This window comes from Gracilinanus agilis, chromosome 4 (genome assembly GCF_016433145.1).
Source record: "Gracilinanus agilis isolate LMUSP501 chromosome 4, AgileGrace, whole genome shotgun sequence".
NCBI lineage: Eukaryota > Metazoa > Chordata > Mammalia > Didelphimorphia > Didelphidae > Gracilinanus > Gracilinanus agilis.
The window spans coordinates 219,513,722-219,530,329 of NC_058133.1; the positions used below are offsets into that span (position 1 = coordinate 219,513,722).

The window sequence follows — 16,608 nt, forward strand, 5'->3', positions numbered from 1 at the left end:
AATCTATTATACTTCCATTGAGATTTAAAAAAAAGGCAAAGGGTAGCTATCATGATCTCAGACAAAAGCAAAATATAGATGATCAAGAAAACAATATTTTGTTAATATGTATAATAAGCAATGAAATCATATCAAAACTAAACATATATGTCCCAAATGGCAGCTTATCCAAATGCTTACAGGCACAAATGATATCAATGTCGCCAAAATGAGAAAGAAAGCAGAAAAAAACATGGGACTTGGGTAGGAGGAATTTACAAGTTTCTGTGACAAAGGCCTTATTTCTCAAATATATAGGCAATTGAGTCAAATTTATAAGATTTACAAATCTTATATTTATATGAGAGTCATTCTCCAAATGATATGTCATCAAATTATATACCCAGGCAATATTCTGAGGAAAAAGGAATAAAAACCAGTAGTCTGTGTTAACAAAAGGCTCTAAATTAGATTAGAAGGAAGGAACGCAAATTCAAACCACTCTGAGGTACCACCTCACACTTATCAGATTGTCAAACATGATAAAAAGGGGAAATGACAAATATAGTTGTCCCTTGCTCTATCAGTGCTTCACTGTATGGTGGGTTTTTTAACCTGCACACTGTTGGCTAATGGAATGAAAGGTGACCAACCACAGTGCTGTGTTCTATATCCTGGGTGCTGATTGGCTCAGTGATTGTAGCATCAGTCTCTTTGCTTTTCTGCACTGTGCCCATATATTTATCATCTCTCCTTGTCCCCTTCACATCGATGTTGGATCACTGGGCATAGTGTTGCTCTGCGATGTTATGGAAGTTTTCATAAAACTGAATTTATTTCAAGCCCTATGCCACTCAAATGTTCTAAACCTTCTTAGACTTCTGAAAGAAAAGTGTCTAAGAGCATATGAAGTGTTTATAAGAGTGTGGAAAAGGTTTATAAGAGAGTGGGAAGGATTTATAAAGCCTTAAAATATACATAAATATTATAATAAATGTAACTCCAGCAATAGTGAAGGATAACTGTTCTGGAAAGGATGTGAAAAAATTGGGGCATTAATATGTTGTTGGCAGAATTGTGAACTAGTTAGTCTCACCATTGTGGAGAATAATTTGACTCTACAACCAAAGGATAATAAAAGTATTCCTACTTTTTAACCCAACAATAGCACTACTAAATCTGTACCCCCAAAGAAATCAATGAAAAAAGAAAAGGACCTATATGTACAAAAATATTTATAGCAGCTCTTTTTGTGGTGCAAATAATTAGAAAGTGAAAGGACACCTATCAATTGGTGAATAGCTGAACAAGTTGTATATAATTGTGATAACAGTATTATTGTGTTATAAGAAATAATGTGGCAGATGGTTTCAGAAAAAACATGGAAAGACATATGAATTGATGCATAATGAGTGAGCCAACGAAGAGATCGCTGTACTCAGGAACAGTAATATACTGATGATCAACTGTGAAACTCTTCCTATTCATACAATGAACCAAGACAATTCCAAAGAACTCATGATGAAAAATGCTATCTACTGCCAGAGAGAAATCCTATTAAAACTGAATGAAAATTGAAGTATAATTTTTTCTTGCCTTTTTTATAAAATGGCTAATATGGAAATGTCTTGAATGATTTCACATGTATAGTTAATATCATATTGCTTACTTTCTCAATGGGTGGGGGAAGGGGCTAGATGGAAGTATAGAATTAGGAACTCCAAAAGTTTTTTAAAAGAACATTAGATGTAAATAAATAATAAATTGAAAATATTTAAAACATAAATAAAAGCTATAATGAGGTACTAAAAGCCATGTCTCATGAGGATGTCACTAGATATTCAGTTTCTGTTATGAAATATTTTTTAAAAAATACTTTTTGTACATTGCAACAAGAACTTCTCTTATGCTAATCATACTTCACTTCTATATTTTGCCAGACTGATTTGGGGAAATGAGAAAATGTTGGAGAAGTTAGTGTTGTAAAAACTGGGAAAGATAGAAGAGGATTTATGTCAAAAATATGATTTATATTCCTACCAAATTCAAATACCAAATATTTTTTGAGGATAAGCTCATTGTAGATATTTGTTGTAAATGAAGCCTTTAGGATTATTCTTGCTCACACTGAGCTCTCCCTTCTCTGATTTCTTATGATATTTACTTAAAGGCCCAACTAAGCAATTAACAACTTCATGACAGAAATAATCACCTTACTATCTTTGTATTTTTTTCTGTCATAATTATAATTAGTCCTACCTACATTGCATGCTTCCTATGGACAGGGCACATGTATTATGCCTTTCTTCTATCCTATAATGTTTAAGAGGGGCCTAAACACTTCGCAAATACGAAATATGTGATCAATAGACATGGAACAAAATACTATGCCTTATTCATTAACCTTGGTTAGTCACTTTACCTTTCTAAGCTTTATTCCCCTTGTTTATAAAGTGCAGGATTTGGAATAAATGGTTTCTAAGGTTATTTCTAGCTCTAATTGTATACATTTCTATGTAAGATACGCACAAAGGATAGAAATAAAAATGGGCAGGTCTTTGGGTGAGTAGCAAATAACCTTCAAACTTTGGTTGCCATAATGTTGATTTATCTGATTGAATATTTTTAAACTGTTTTAGAATAGGTTGTACTGGGTAAAATCTTCAAATTAATACATGCCATTAAATTCTCATGAGTAGTAAAATGTGAAACATCTGGACAGATAGCAAGATCTTATGAAGTTATATGAGTAACATATAAATGAGTGATTAATTTAGAGGCTTTAATATGACTAAATTTATATGATCAATCAACTACAATCTCAAAGAGTTATCTAGGAATCATTGATGTATACATGATGATATTGTTCTAAAGTCATAAGAATTCTGGGAAACAAAAGAAAAAGCAATAGTACACTGCAATTATACTTTGTTGAAAGAAGACAAGTAAAAATTAATAAATTAGAAAATTAGAAAAAAAGATAAAAATATGAGAGATAGCAATCAGAGGAAATCTCTAACTCAGGCAAACTGTAAAAATTAAAATTTAGTTATTATAGTTATATCTTAAAATTATGTGGCCGCCAGGAATCAACAATTCAGGTTGATTCCATAATTAAATCAGACCCAAGTCAGCATCGGGTTGAGGAGTTTATTTACAATCAGGAAGGTAAGTAGGGATAAAGAAAAGAGGGAGGTTAGAAGTCTAAATAAATGAAGCTGTAAGCCACAAGGCCCAACAGCCAGATAGGCAGAGTTAGAATTGGCCCAGCTAGGCCAATGAAGTCAGCCTAACTTACCCACGTGACAATACAGAGTGTAAGCTGTCTGTGGTCTCAGGAGATGCTTCTTCCTCCAGTTCCAGACGGCAACTGCCCCACAGGAAGTTCCCTAACTTACTTAAAGGGATAGTGTCTTTCATCACTTCCTGTGGTCCACCTCTAATTCAAATGGACAAATGGCAGTTTCTACATTGATTTGGACTGATTTGTTACTTATTGTCACATGTGGGTAACTCGTCTCCCCTCCCCACTAAGGGAGGTGGGAGTGACATCATCAGCACGCCTGGGTTGAGTAGATTCTTGACTATTAATGGGATCTGGCTAATTCTATTTACACAAAACCTAGGTTCAAGTCTTACATCTGGCACTTACTAATTTTGTGACCAAGGGCAGCTCATTTCTTAGCACTCTCAACGATTATAAGTTCCAGATGAGTTTCCATTTGCATCAATATACAACATTTACATACCAGAAGTTCTCTATGCCAATGAAATTAAAAATTCAATGCCTACCTACCCAAGACCCAGAAAAAGGTATAGATCTCAAACATCCCTTCTTTGCAATATATCTATATATATATATAGATATAGATATATAAAACACACACACACACACACACACACACACACACAAAACACAGCACTTTGCATCACTCTTTCTAGGGCTACTCATAAACTTTACTATTTGTACTTCTGAGGTGGCAGTTTACATTGGTTAAATTACTGAAAGGAGTGTTTAATCTCATTTCAGAATCAGAAATATTAAAAAGGAATATAAAGGGAAGCCTGAAAAAGTAGAAGCTTTGAAAGGTAAGACAAAAAAGTGAATTGTATTGACTTTTTAAATGCATTTAAAATGACTTGGTAATGATTTCTGACAGAACAGAATATAAATATAAAGGACTATGCCCTTCAGGATAGAACATACTCTTGGAATGTAAAAAACAATTACTTTATCCTTTCTTCTTTTTTTTGATCTTAAAAAGAGTTAACTTTTCTTTTGGCATTACTTCCTGTGGGAATCAAAGCCTGAAATCAAAACCCAAAATAAAAACATAAACTAAGGTGAAAAATAGAATTCTTTGATCTGTTTCTTCCAACTCCAACAGTTCTTTCTCTGGAGGTGGATAGCATTCTTTCTTACAAGTCCTTCTGAATTGCCCTGGATCATTGTGTTGCTAAGAATAGCTAAATCTTTCACAGCTGATCTGTAAGGGGGGGAAAGGGGTTTTTTGGGTTCAATATATTAAAAGATGGTTGCCAGAGGATTGAACTATTATCAATCCTCAATTAAGAATAATCTCAAGTCAAAATTGACTTTTATGGAATTTTATTTACAATTAAGAAGAGAGAGAGAAAAATAAGGAAATAAGAATCTAACCCAGTAGGTAATTTACTATGATACTCTAATTAATCCAAGTAGATCTAATTAACCCATAGGGAGAGTCAGAGGGCCAGAGGCCTGAAGGTGAATGAAGCAAAACTTCATTCACAGAGTCTATTAAAAAAGTTCCTTAAGAGAAGTTCAGGAAGATTCAGTCTTTAAACTCACCACGTGGAATTCAAAAGGAGATATTTAAAGTAGTCTCACCAAGGTCTCAACACTCCTTCACCGACCAGAAGAGCTCCTTCATCAGCTGCCCTCTTCATCAGAAGCTCCCAGTTGACTGAGGACCTTCACCTTTTAAAGGGGTCACTTATGCATCACTTCCTGTGCCTCCCACCTAATTTGCATGTCCAATCACAATAGACACTTCTCATAGTACTGCCTAGGGGACAGTCAGTTGATTCTGATTCATCACCCACTACAGCACACGTGGGTTACAGACTTCCCAGAATTTGAAGGCCTCTCACCTTTGGTGATTAAATCTAAAGATGGGCAGTGTAGACTTCATCTAATTATCACAGATCATTGTATGATATTGCTGTTTCTATGTACATTGGTCTCCTGGTTCTGTTTACTTCACTGAATCAATTTATCAGTAAAAAAGTCTTTCTAGCTTTTTCTGAAATCATCCTGTTCATTATTCCTTAGAGCACAGTAGCATTCCATCACCATCATATATCACAATTTGTTACCTGTTACCCAATTGATGCACATCTCCTTCAATTTCCAATTCCAAAGAATTTCCAATACTTTGCCACTACATAAAGATTTTTACATATATGTGTCCTTTCCTCCTCCTCCTCTTCTTTATCTCCTTGGGATACATACAAGTGAGTCTAATAGATCAAATGGTAGGCACACTTTCATAGCCCTTTGTGTATAGTTAAAATTGTCTTCTAGTATGGTTGGATCAGTTCCCAACTCCTTCAGCAATAAATTATTGCCCCAATTTTGCCATATCCCCTACAACATTTATCCATTTTCCTTTGCTGTCATATTGGCCAATCTGATAGGCATTAGTGGTACTTATTTTACTTTGCATTTCCTTAGTCAATAGTGATTTAGAATATTTTTTCATATAATTTATTGATAGCATTTCTTCATCTGAAAACTCCTTGTTTATAACCTTTGACGATTTCAGTTGAGGAATGACTTCCATTCTTATAAATTTGACTCGGTTCTCTATGTAGTTGAGAAATTAGGCCTTTATCAGAGAAATTTGCTGTAAAAAATTTTTCCCAGTTTGTTATTTCCCTTTTAATCTTGATTACACTGGTTTTGTTTTTACAAAACCTTAAATTAAATATAATTAAAATTATTTATTTTACTTCTCATAATGATCTCTATCTCCTATTTGGTCATAGATTTTTCCCTTTAACATAGATCTGAGAGGTTAAATATTCCTTTTTCCTCTAATTTGCTTTTATGGTATCTCCCTTTATGTCTAAATTACATATCCATTTTGACCTTTTCTTGTTATAGAGTGTGAGATACTGGTCTATACCTAGTTTCTGTGATACTGCTCTCCAGTTTTCCCAATAGTTTTTATCAAATAGGTTGTTCTTATAGCAAAACCTGGGATCTTTGGGTTCATCAGATGCTAGATTAGTATGGTCATTTAATGGTGTATATTATGTATCTAACCTATTCCTTTGTTCCATGATTTTATTTCTTAGTCTATGCCAAAGTGTCTTCCTGATTATTACTTTATATTACAATTTGAGATCTTATACTGTTAAGCCACTTTTTTTCATTAATTCTCTTGATATTCTTGACTTCTTATTCTTCCAGATGAATTTTGTTGTTGTCTTTCTAGTTCTATAAAATACTTTTTTTGGTAATTTGATTACTATGGCAATTAATAAGTAAATTAATTTGGGTAGAATTGCAATTTTTATTATATTGGCTCAGCCTACACATGAACAATTAATATTTTCTCGATTGTTTAGATCTAGCTTTATTTGTATAAAAAGTGTTTTACAATTGTGTTCCTATAATTCCAGTGTTTTTTTTTTTTTTTGGCAAATACACTCCCTGTTATTTTGTATTCTCTTAAGCTATTTTAAATGGAATTTCTCTTTCTATCTCTTGCTACTGGAATTTGTTGGTAATATAGAGAGAAATGCTAATGATTTTTGTGGGTTTATTTTGTATCCTGAAACTTTGCTAAAAATTATTAATTATTCAACTAGTTTCTTATTTGATTCTTTAAGTACATCATCATATTATCTGCAAAAAGTGATAGTTTATCTTCCTCATTAACAAATTTAATTTTTTCAATTTCTTTTTATTCTCTAATTGCTAAAGCTAGCATTTCTAGGTGGCACAGTGGATAGAGAGCCAGGCCTGGAGTCAGGAGAACCTAGGTTCAAGTCTGGTCTCAGAGTCACTTAGCCCCGTTTGCCTAGCCCTTGCCCTTATATTACAGTTGTTTCTAGTACAATATTGAATAGTAGAGGTGATAATGGGCATCCTTGCTTTACCCTTGACCTTACTGGGAAAACTTTGTTAATTTGGAAAAAACACAGAAATATTAAAATGAGCAGAAAATCTAAGTCTTTAATCAGGAGAGGGATGGTGTTCAAAAATTAGGCCTCCTCACAGAGTCAAGCACCCAAAAACCACACAGAGCCAAAGGCTCTGGCACTCTAGCAACAGTATCCCTGGGAGAAATCACACAGTTAGATGATGGCTCTGAAGAACAGTGGAACTTGGGGAATTTATTTACCTTTTGGGGAACTAAGGACAGAGAAATATGATTGATTGACATTTCCATGGCTACAAAGAAATGGGAGTGTCCAAACTACACTGACAGGATATAATCAGGCTTGGGAAAGGAACAGCCATGGGCTAGGATATATATATATATATTATAATAATATAATTTGTATATATGTATAAGCCAGTGGACATGTTTATTGATCCATGAGGGGGGAGGGAAAGAAAGTGCATTATGTAAACATGAAAAAAATATTTTAAAGATAAAATAAAAATTTGTTAATGAAATATAAATTCATGAAGGGAGAAATATCAGATGAAAGGATCATTATATAGCTATAGTCGACTACCTGTGGTGGGGAAAGAAACTTGTAACAAATATGAATAATCAAACAAAAAAAATTCCCACATTAGCCATGTCCAAAAATCACTGTCTCATCATGCATATTTAGTCCATCATTTTTCCACTAGGAGTTGGGTAAAGTTCTTTATAATCAATCTCCTGGAATCACTTTTGGTTACTGCACCGATCAGATCTTTCTAGTCTAGTAACTCACAGTGAGGAGGGTCTGAAAGGCTTCTCCCAGGGCCCAGTGCACTTCTCAGTCTCTTAGACAGATTTTACAAAACAGGTCATGGTTTATTTTAACCATGGTAAGACGGAAGGGAAGATTAAAGGATAGGATGCCCTAAACTAAGGGATCTAGCTAAAACTTCTCCCTTCTACAGCCCCTGCAAAGGGGTTTCTTCTGGTCTTCCAAGCTCCTTAAGTCCTTACTCTGGCTGTCTACAAATCCCTAACTACCTGACACTATAATCATCCCAGATAAATGTTGGCAAGGTATATAGTTCTTCAAAGTAGGTTAGACTGAACCTTTATCTCAAGGATCAACCCTGGTTGTTTAGACCCAAGATGGCCATACGCCTTCCCATGATAGACAGATTCACTGGATTGCTGGACACAGATCTTCTCAGCAGCTGGGAACACTCTCTTAGGACACTGGAACATGAGTGGATCACAAAGTAGACAGGATATATCCAAACAGGACAACAGAATAGGTAGCTTCGGCTTCAAAGGGATATGAACCAAACCGTTCCTAGTCTCATACAGATCACAAGCAGGAGGAAATTATCAGCTTCAGGCTGTTTCCTCAAGAGGAAGTCCAAAAGCCCCTTGGCAACTCTCTGTGTACTCCTTTATATATTCCCCACATTCCAGAATAAGCTCTATAGTTACAGAGCATGCAGTAAGATCCAGCACACTGATCTCGGCGCAAAATCTCTCTCTTACCTATTTGCACCCATTCTTTCCTTTCCTCACTAACACTATTGATAACTTTGATCTCTTCTTCTGAAAACTGCACTTTACCATTTACCAATTGGGGAATGGTCAAACAATCCTTTAAATAGAATTTTTCTCTCTTATTTCTGCATTTTTTAAGAAAATGATGAATTATATAGATTTATTTTATATTGTGTCACTTTGCTAAAGCTATTATTTCAATTAATTTTATTTGATTCATTAAAATTCTCTAAATAAATCATCATATTATTTATAAAATGTTAAGTTTATTTATTCTTCAGCTATGTTTAGTCCCTCAATTCCTTTTTCTCGTTATTGCTATAAGTAGTATTTCTAGCACTATATTAAATAAAAGTGTTGACAATGAATATCTTTACCTAATCCTTAATATAAAACCTCCAGACTCTTCCTTTTTGCATATATTCTCCATCATATATCTTAATTTTTATAACCTGACATTTGTTTCTTTTATGTCTTCACTGAGAGATGATTTCTGACCTAATTTCATGATGTCGTGTGTGTATGTGTGTGTGTGTTTACATATACACCTACACAGAAAGAGTTTATTTTTCTTTTAAATCTTTTTGGAGTTTCTTCCTATTTTTCCATGATATATAGGAAGTATAGAGAATTCTTTTTTTTCCCACTAAAATTTCCTCCATTTTCCTTTGCAGTATTATATTTATTTGCTATGTTGTTATCCCCTTTTGTATTTTATTATTAATTTCTCCTTCTGTCTTTGGGTCTCACTGTTAGCTTCTCTACTTGAGAACTAGTTTTACTACATCTTTTCTCTCTTGGACTTTTTGTCCTTCAGACTTTTTCTTGCATTTTCATTAGATTGAGGACACCTCCTACCTGATACATTCTACAGTTACATAGAGCCCTGATGATAAGCCTCCTCAGCTTCCTCACAGATTTTGGATTGTAGGAGTATAGATGTCTCCTGCCTTGAGTAAAATTTTGTGGAATGACCCCAGCTGGATTTCCAGTCCCCTGGGAACATTTTAGCTAGTTCTGCACTGCTGTTACCCACTATTCCCCCCTGCTTCCCTAGATGTATTGCCTTTAATTCACATGATTGGGCATAATCACTGCCTTCCATGTCTTACGCTATAATGGGAGGTTCAAATTGAGTCACTTCCATGAAGTAATTTGACATAGACCCACACATCCGGCCTCCAAAACAACCTACTTCCTTGTGCTAACTACAAATACGAATCATCTTAAAGACAGGACTATTGACTAGGAACTTTAAATGTTTAAGTTGCCTTATATTGTTTCATGTTGGGTTTTTCTTTTTGTTTTATCTTGTTCAGTATTTCTATATTCTTATCTTATGGATTCAACTTTAATTATTCTTTTTTGCATGGAATAACTTTAAAAAATACTCATCATATTAGAAAGATTTGTGAGAACCAGCCATTCCACAATTGTGTCTACTGTGAGACCTGAATTGGATTGACTTATTCTTACATTTTTTTGTCCAGGGTCAGATCGGATAAGGTTTAGGCATATTTTGAAATCTGAATTGCAATGGTCAATTGTCAATGTTATTTTTTAATATTTCTCCTTGGACTTCTCAACTTTTAATGAATAAATTTTACTTTCATTTTTTATTTTACTTTGTAAGATAGCCTGCTAATAGTTGAACTGATATCACAGTTTTAAAATTGCATTGAATTTATAATTTTTTCAAAATTATTGATGTTTTGAATTATTATCTATAGATCTAATAGTGTATAGTAACTTTCTCTTACATTATTTAATAAAACTTTTAATCCTTTTGAAAATATTTTTAGATTGTTCCATATATATTTTTTGTAGGTTAATGTGAACGTAATTCAATTTTTAGCAAAAATTATAAATAGAATTTTACCTTTTATCAACTTTTTCTGAGTTTTATTTTGAATTTATTTGTTTTTTCTTTGGAGTTTCAAATGATTTTTTTATCTTACCTTTTTTTACCCTATCATTAACTTTTTTTTTTAATCGTTACATTCTGTCTTAGAATCACTTACTGTGTATTGGTTCTAAGGCAGAAAAGCAGTAAAGGCTAGACAATGGGGGTTAAGTGACTTGCCCAGAGTCACATAGGCAGGAAGGGTCTGAGCTCATTTTTGAACCTAGGACCTCCCATCTCTAGGCCTGGCTTTCAATCCACTGAGCCACCTAGTGGTCCCCTTATTATTTTCTTTTAAAAACCATTTTACTTTATCAAAAATACATTTATTATGCTTTTAAAGCTTCATCCTCTCTTACTTTGCTTTACTACAAATTAAAATAATTGATTATGACAAATTTTAAACTTTTCTGTACTATAAATTTTAATAATTGACTACTTCAATTTTTTTTTCCTGGAGTTCTCTTCAATTTTCCAGATTTATCTCACCCGAAAGTGCAGATATTTTAGCCTTTTATGATATCAATTTCTTTTCCAAGCTGTGTTCCAATATCTACTATATATAAAACTACTTTTTTTAATGGATGTTTATTTTTTTAAGTTTTTATTTTGAATATTTTCCCAGTTACATATTTCATGTTCTTTCCCTCTCCCCCAAACCCCCCTAACTCCCTTTAGTTGACGCACAATTCCTCCGGGTTTTACATGTATCATGATCAAGACCTAATTCCATATTTAAAATCCCATATTCCATAGTTGCACTAGAGTTATCGTTTAGTGACTAATCCCCAATAACATCCCCATCAGCCCATGTGTTCATGCTGTTGTTTTTCTTCTGAATTCTCCTCCCACAGTTCTTCCTCTGAATGTGGCTAGTTTTCTTTCTCATAAATCCCTCAGCCTTGCTCTGGATCCTTGCATACCTGCTAGTAGATAACTCCATTATGTTCAATTGTACCACAGTGTATCAGTTTCTGTGTACAATGTTCTCCTGGTTCTGTTCCTTTCACTCTGCATCAATTCCTGGAAGTCATTCCAGTTCACATGGAATTCCTCCAGTTTTTTATTCCTTTGAGCACAATAGTATTCCATCACCAACAGATACCACAATTTGCTCAGCCATTCCCCAATCGAAGGACATTCTCTCATTTTCCAATTATAAAACTACTTTTAAAAGAAATGGTAGGAATGGGTAACTATTTAACTAATAATTTATCATTAGTATATGAAATTAATCAAATGAAAATCAAATAAAAGATTTGTGTTACATTCCTTTGAAATACATAAGAAGAAAATTAGATTTTTGATGGTGGGGAGAATTTTTGCTTTTTCCTGGATGCTCTTAGAGGTATGAAAAGGTAATAACTTCATACATTGTTAGATCTGAGCACCAAAACAGTTACAATCATCTCATCTCAACTTTTTTTAGAGCACCTTCCTCTACATGGTATATAATCTTAATGTCATCATTTTGGTATGTCAGCTTGATACCACAGTGAATCGAATTAGCTAAAATTAGAGCTAAGTTGTGAACTCTAATTCAGTCTCAGATACTTACTGATAGTGTGACCCTAAGAAAATCTTTTAATCTCTGTTTAATCTCAGTTTCTTCATTTTAAAAAATTTAGTTTTTTCAAATTTAAATGAAGATAATATTAATACTTACTTCCCAGAGTCTTTGTAAAGATTAAATGAGATAATATGTGTAGAGTGCCAATGCTTAGCTCATTGTAAGCAATATATAAATGTTAGTTGTTACAAGAAAATAATTTTTCTTCCAATATTAGGTTTTCAATTGGACATCTATGAAGGCCAAATAACAGCAATACTTGGTCACAGTGGAGCTGGGAAATCAACACTAATAAATATTCTTAGTGGATTATCTGAGCCAACAGAAGGTAACTGACATTTCCCAACCACAAACTAATTGATAAACAGAACAAGAGATGTGGAAAATATTATTATTAATTTCCAAAAGGTAAAAAAAGCAGTGTGACTGAGTAGAATTAACCTTTAAGTAAGAATGAAGACACTAGAATTCTCATCCCATATCTGGCATTATCTAACTATCACCCAAGTAAATGTGAGCAAACCACTGAATTTGTCTGAGCCTCAGGTTCCAGATCTGGAAAATGAGAGTATTAAGTTAAATGATCACCAAAGTTCTTTGGGATTTAAATTTTACTGAATTACATTTAACTGCAATTGAACTCTGAATATTGTAGAGGCTGAATCAAGGATAGCAGAGGTCTTTGGTAGAAGGATAGTTGAGACAGTTCATAAGATTGAAGATATAGAGCCAGAAGGAGTATTTGATTTCTAAAAACTGAACCTAAGTTGAATAATGGAGTAAGTTAGAAATTCTAAGAAGCAGTAGTGAGGAAGTACATTGCAGATATGGGGGACCACCTTGCAAAGATAAGGAGGTAGAAAATGGAAAGCTCAATTCAAAGAACAATAATGAGACAAGTTTTGTCTGGAACTTTTTGTAAAGACGAAGATGCATAAAATGAAATTAGGAAAATAAGATGGGGAGGGCTTTTATTTACAGGGCAATGAATTTGCGTTTTATCATAAAGGCAATGAAGAGCCATTGAAAGTATTTAGCAGGGACTGATAATCAAGTTTGCTTTAGGAGGATTATTTTTGGTCCCTCTGCTAAAGATGGATTATGTAGGTTAGAGACTACAAGGAAGCGGAACAAGTAGAGCAGCCTAGGCAAAAGGTGATGAAAACCTGAAGTAGGGAGTGTGGAGCATGAATGGAGAAAAGGTAACACTTTTTAGAGATTTTTGTGGAGGTAAAATTAATAAGATTTGGCAACTGGTTTGCTATGGGAAGCAAGGAAGGAAGAATAATATGAGTATCTGAAAGGGTGGTGGTGATTGTGACAGGAATAAAGAAATTTGGAGTAGATAAGGATATTTGAGAGAAATATATTAACTTGTTGGCTTTGATATAATGGGCCATTTAGGTGGGAATGGGTAGCAGGAAGTTCACAAGAGAGAAGTATATATATATATATAAATATGAGAGTCATCTAGATAGACATTAGAATTGAACTCATGGAAATAGATCATATCACTAAGAAAGAATACAGAGTGAACAGAAAATGAAAGTTCTATGTTTGCGGAAGATGTAAGCAAATATTTAAAGAATAGAGAAGAAACTTCATAACTTTATAAATAGAAATTGACCAAGAGGGAGGGAAGAAAGGAGAGACTGAGAGACAGAGAGACAGAATGATTGATAAAGGAAGTTACATTAAACATGTTAACCTAACCTCTCAAGGAGACCTCATTTTCTAAATAAAGAAACTGAACTAGATGATGTCTAAGGTAAGACCTCTTCTAGTTCTGACATTTTTTAAATTATGGTTAAGAATATTGTGGACCTCTCAACTGATAAGTTGTACCATCCATCATCTATAAAACAATGCCTATTATGCATATTGGTTTGTATATACAGTGAGGTTTGTTTTTTTTTTCTAATTGAACAAAACCTAGGATTTAACACAATACTCCAATGCTTTAAATGCTTAAAATGTCTATTTTTAGGGTCTGTTAGCGTCTATAATAACAACCTCTCTGAAATGGAAGACTTAGAAGAAATCAAGACGATCACTGGTGTTTGCCCACAATTTAATGTCCATATTGATTTCCTTACTGTGAGAGAAAACCTCAGACTATATGCTAAAATCAAAGGGATTCCACCAGAGAAAGTAGAACAAGAGGTAGGTAAACATTTTAGAATTGATAAAGTGGTAAAGATTTAAATTATTTATCCATGGAGTTTTGACTTTCTGTTCAATTGATTTTGTCTGTCAAGTGATAAACTTTAGGCAGGGAGAGCCTGGAATAAATTTATCTATATAAATTTATCTTAAAAGCAATGAGCAAAAAAAGAGTTTAATCTAAAGCATTTTTATTTTTTGTAAATTGTTCTTCTCTCTGTTTAGGTACAAAGAGTTTCTCTAGAATTGGAAATGAAAAGTATTCAGGATATGCTTGCTGCAAATCTGAGTGGTGGGCAGCAAAGGAAGCTGACCTTTGGTATTGCCATTTTAGGTGATCCTCAGGTAAGTGGGATTGAATCAGAGGGTTTCTGAAAGTTATTGATAAAACAAATTCATGTTTTTCCTTCATGATTAGAAAAATACATGAAGCAGAATACTAAGAAATGCAAGACAATATTTTTAGATTTTTTTCTACTCCTATCAGATTTGTATACACACACAAAAATGTCCACATGTGTATAGATTTTATGCTGCTTTCCAAAAAGGTCTCACTTTAAAAAGAAAGCTCTTAGTTGCTTTTAACCTTCTCAGGTTTTGTTGTTGGATGAACCAACTGCTGGATTGGATCCATTTTCAAGACACCAAGTATGGCACCTCTTAAAGGAACACAAAGCAGAACATGTGACCCTCTTCAGTACACAGTTTATGGATGAGGCTGATCTTCTTGCTGGTGATACACCATTTCTTCTCATTATTGTAGTCAAGAATTTTGGGAATCAGGAAATGATGGATCTTATCCAGGGCCATGGTTATATTGATAAAACAGTGATAGGAGGTCTGAGTCCTCCTTTCACATATTAATATGTCTACAGTATTGTAGCACTTTTGTTTCTATAGGTATTCCAGTGACTATACCAGTAAATTGAATCTGACGGCTTGTTCATTTATTGTAAATTTTCTTCCAAGTGATATTATTTTTTATTTTAAAAAAAGACAGAGAGACTTCCATTTTTTCTTTTTATCAAAGCAGAGATTTTAAAAACTGTTGGGACATATTGTTGCATATCCAATTGAAAAATTAAGCTTTTATTAAAATATCTGGTTGGAGACTTGTTCTCCCTGCCAAAAAATGGATTATCTCCACAAATGTTCTGGATAACACAAAAATAACATGGCCAGCTTTAGTATACATCAGATTTAGTAGGTTTCAGATTAAATTATGAATTTTATTTTACTTTATTTTATTTTAAAACCCTTACCTTCTGCCTTGCCTCCAAGGCAGAAGAGTGATAAGGGCTAGGCATTGGGGGTCAAGTGACTTGCCCTGGGTCAGCTGGCACAGCTGAGGTCAGATTTGAACCTAGGACCTCCCATCTCTAGGCCTGGCTCTAAATCCACTGAGCCACCCAACTGCCCCCTAAATTCTGAATTTTATGAATTTTAAACTGTAAGTGATATCTTCGATACAGTAAGAGACTACAAAGTTCCTTACTTATAGATGGTCCTGTAAATTATGCTCTACTCCCAAGCCTTCACACTTAATATTTCTAAAAGAAGTAACAACCCCCTAACCTACTTAATTATTGCCTATTTTTTTTTTTTGCTCAGATCGGAAAGTGTTTATATCCAGTGGGAAACTGAAGTGTGCAGGCTCTTCTTTGTTTCTAAAGAGGAAATGGGGGATTGGCTATCACTTAAGGTACTACAGCTTGGGGAAATTTAAGAATTTGTAGGAAGGAAGGAAGGGGTCTATCTTATTGACTCCAGATCCAGCCCTGGCACTGCTATATACTATAAAAATAGGGATTGGTAGTATTACAGAACAGGCCTCCAGAGGAGTCTGATTCAGGGAAGTGGCCACTGAGCTGAGCTTTAAAGGATTGGTAGGAATTTACTAGTAATTAGAGTTACTAAGATAAAACTCAAAATTATCCACAAATAGTAGCATTGTAATTCCTTAGAAATTCTAAAGTCAGATTCAGAACACAAAGTTATTTATTAGGACAAAAGGACAGTAACATAGGATTACTGGAAAAGATGACCTGGAAGTCCCTTCCAATATTAGGATTCTTCAATTATAAAAAATGTTATTGATCAACATTTAAAGTGTGAAACCTATAATTTATTACTCTAGTTCTTTCATGTGACTATGTCTTAGCCCCACCATCCCAAAATAATAACTTCCTCAAAGGCTGGAATTTTCTTTTGTTTACTTATATTTTGATTTTCTTAAAAGCCTAGTAAATATCATGAATACATCCAACATTTAATTTTTTAAGGTGATAGTGGTGGTGACAGAGACA

At 33.9% G+C, this 16,608-nt stretch overlaps 1 protein-coding gene across 1 annotated transcript in view; it reads left to right on the forward strand.

Annotated features, from left to right (window-relative positions):
• Positions 1 to 16,608, forward strand: part of LOC123245328 (ABC-type organic anion transporter ABCA8-like) — a 114,015-nt gene that overhangs the window by 46,076 nt on the left and 51,331 nt on the right. Inside the window, exons 12-17 of the mRNA XM_044674176.1 lie at positions 4,010 to 4,068; positions 12,357 to 12,467; positions 14,127 to 14,302; positions 14,528 to 14,647; positions 14,897 to 15,035; positions 15,914 to 16,004. Coding sequence (XP_044530111.1) covers positions 4,010 to 4,068; positions 12,357 to 12,467; positions 14,127 to 14,302; positions 14,528 to 14,647; positions 14,897 to 15,035; positions 15,914 to 16,004 — 696 coding nt within the window. The remainder of the gene's footprint in view (positions 1 to 4,009; positions 4,069 to 12,356; positions 12,468 to 14,126; positions 14,303 to 14,527; positions 14,648 to 14,896; positions 15,036 to 15,913; positions 16,005 to 16,608) is intronic.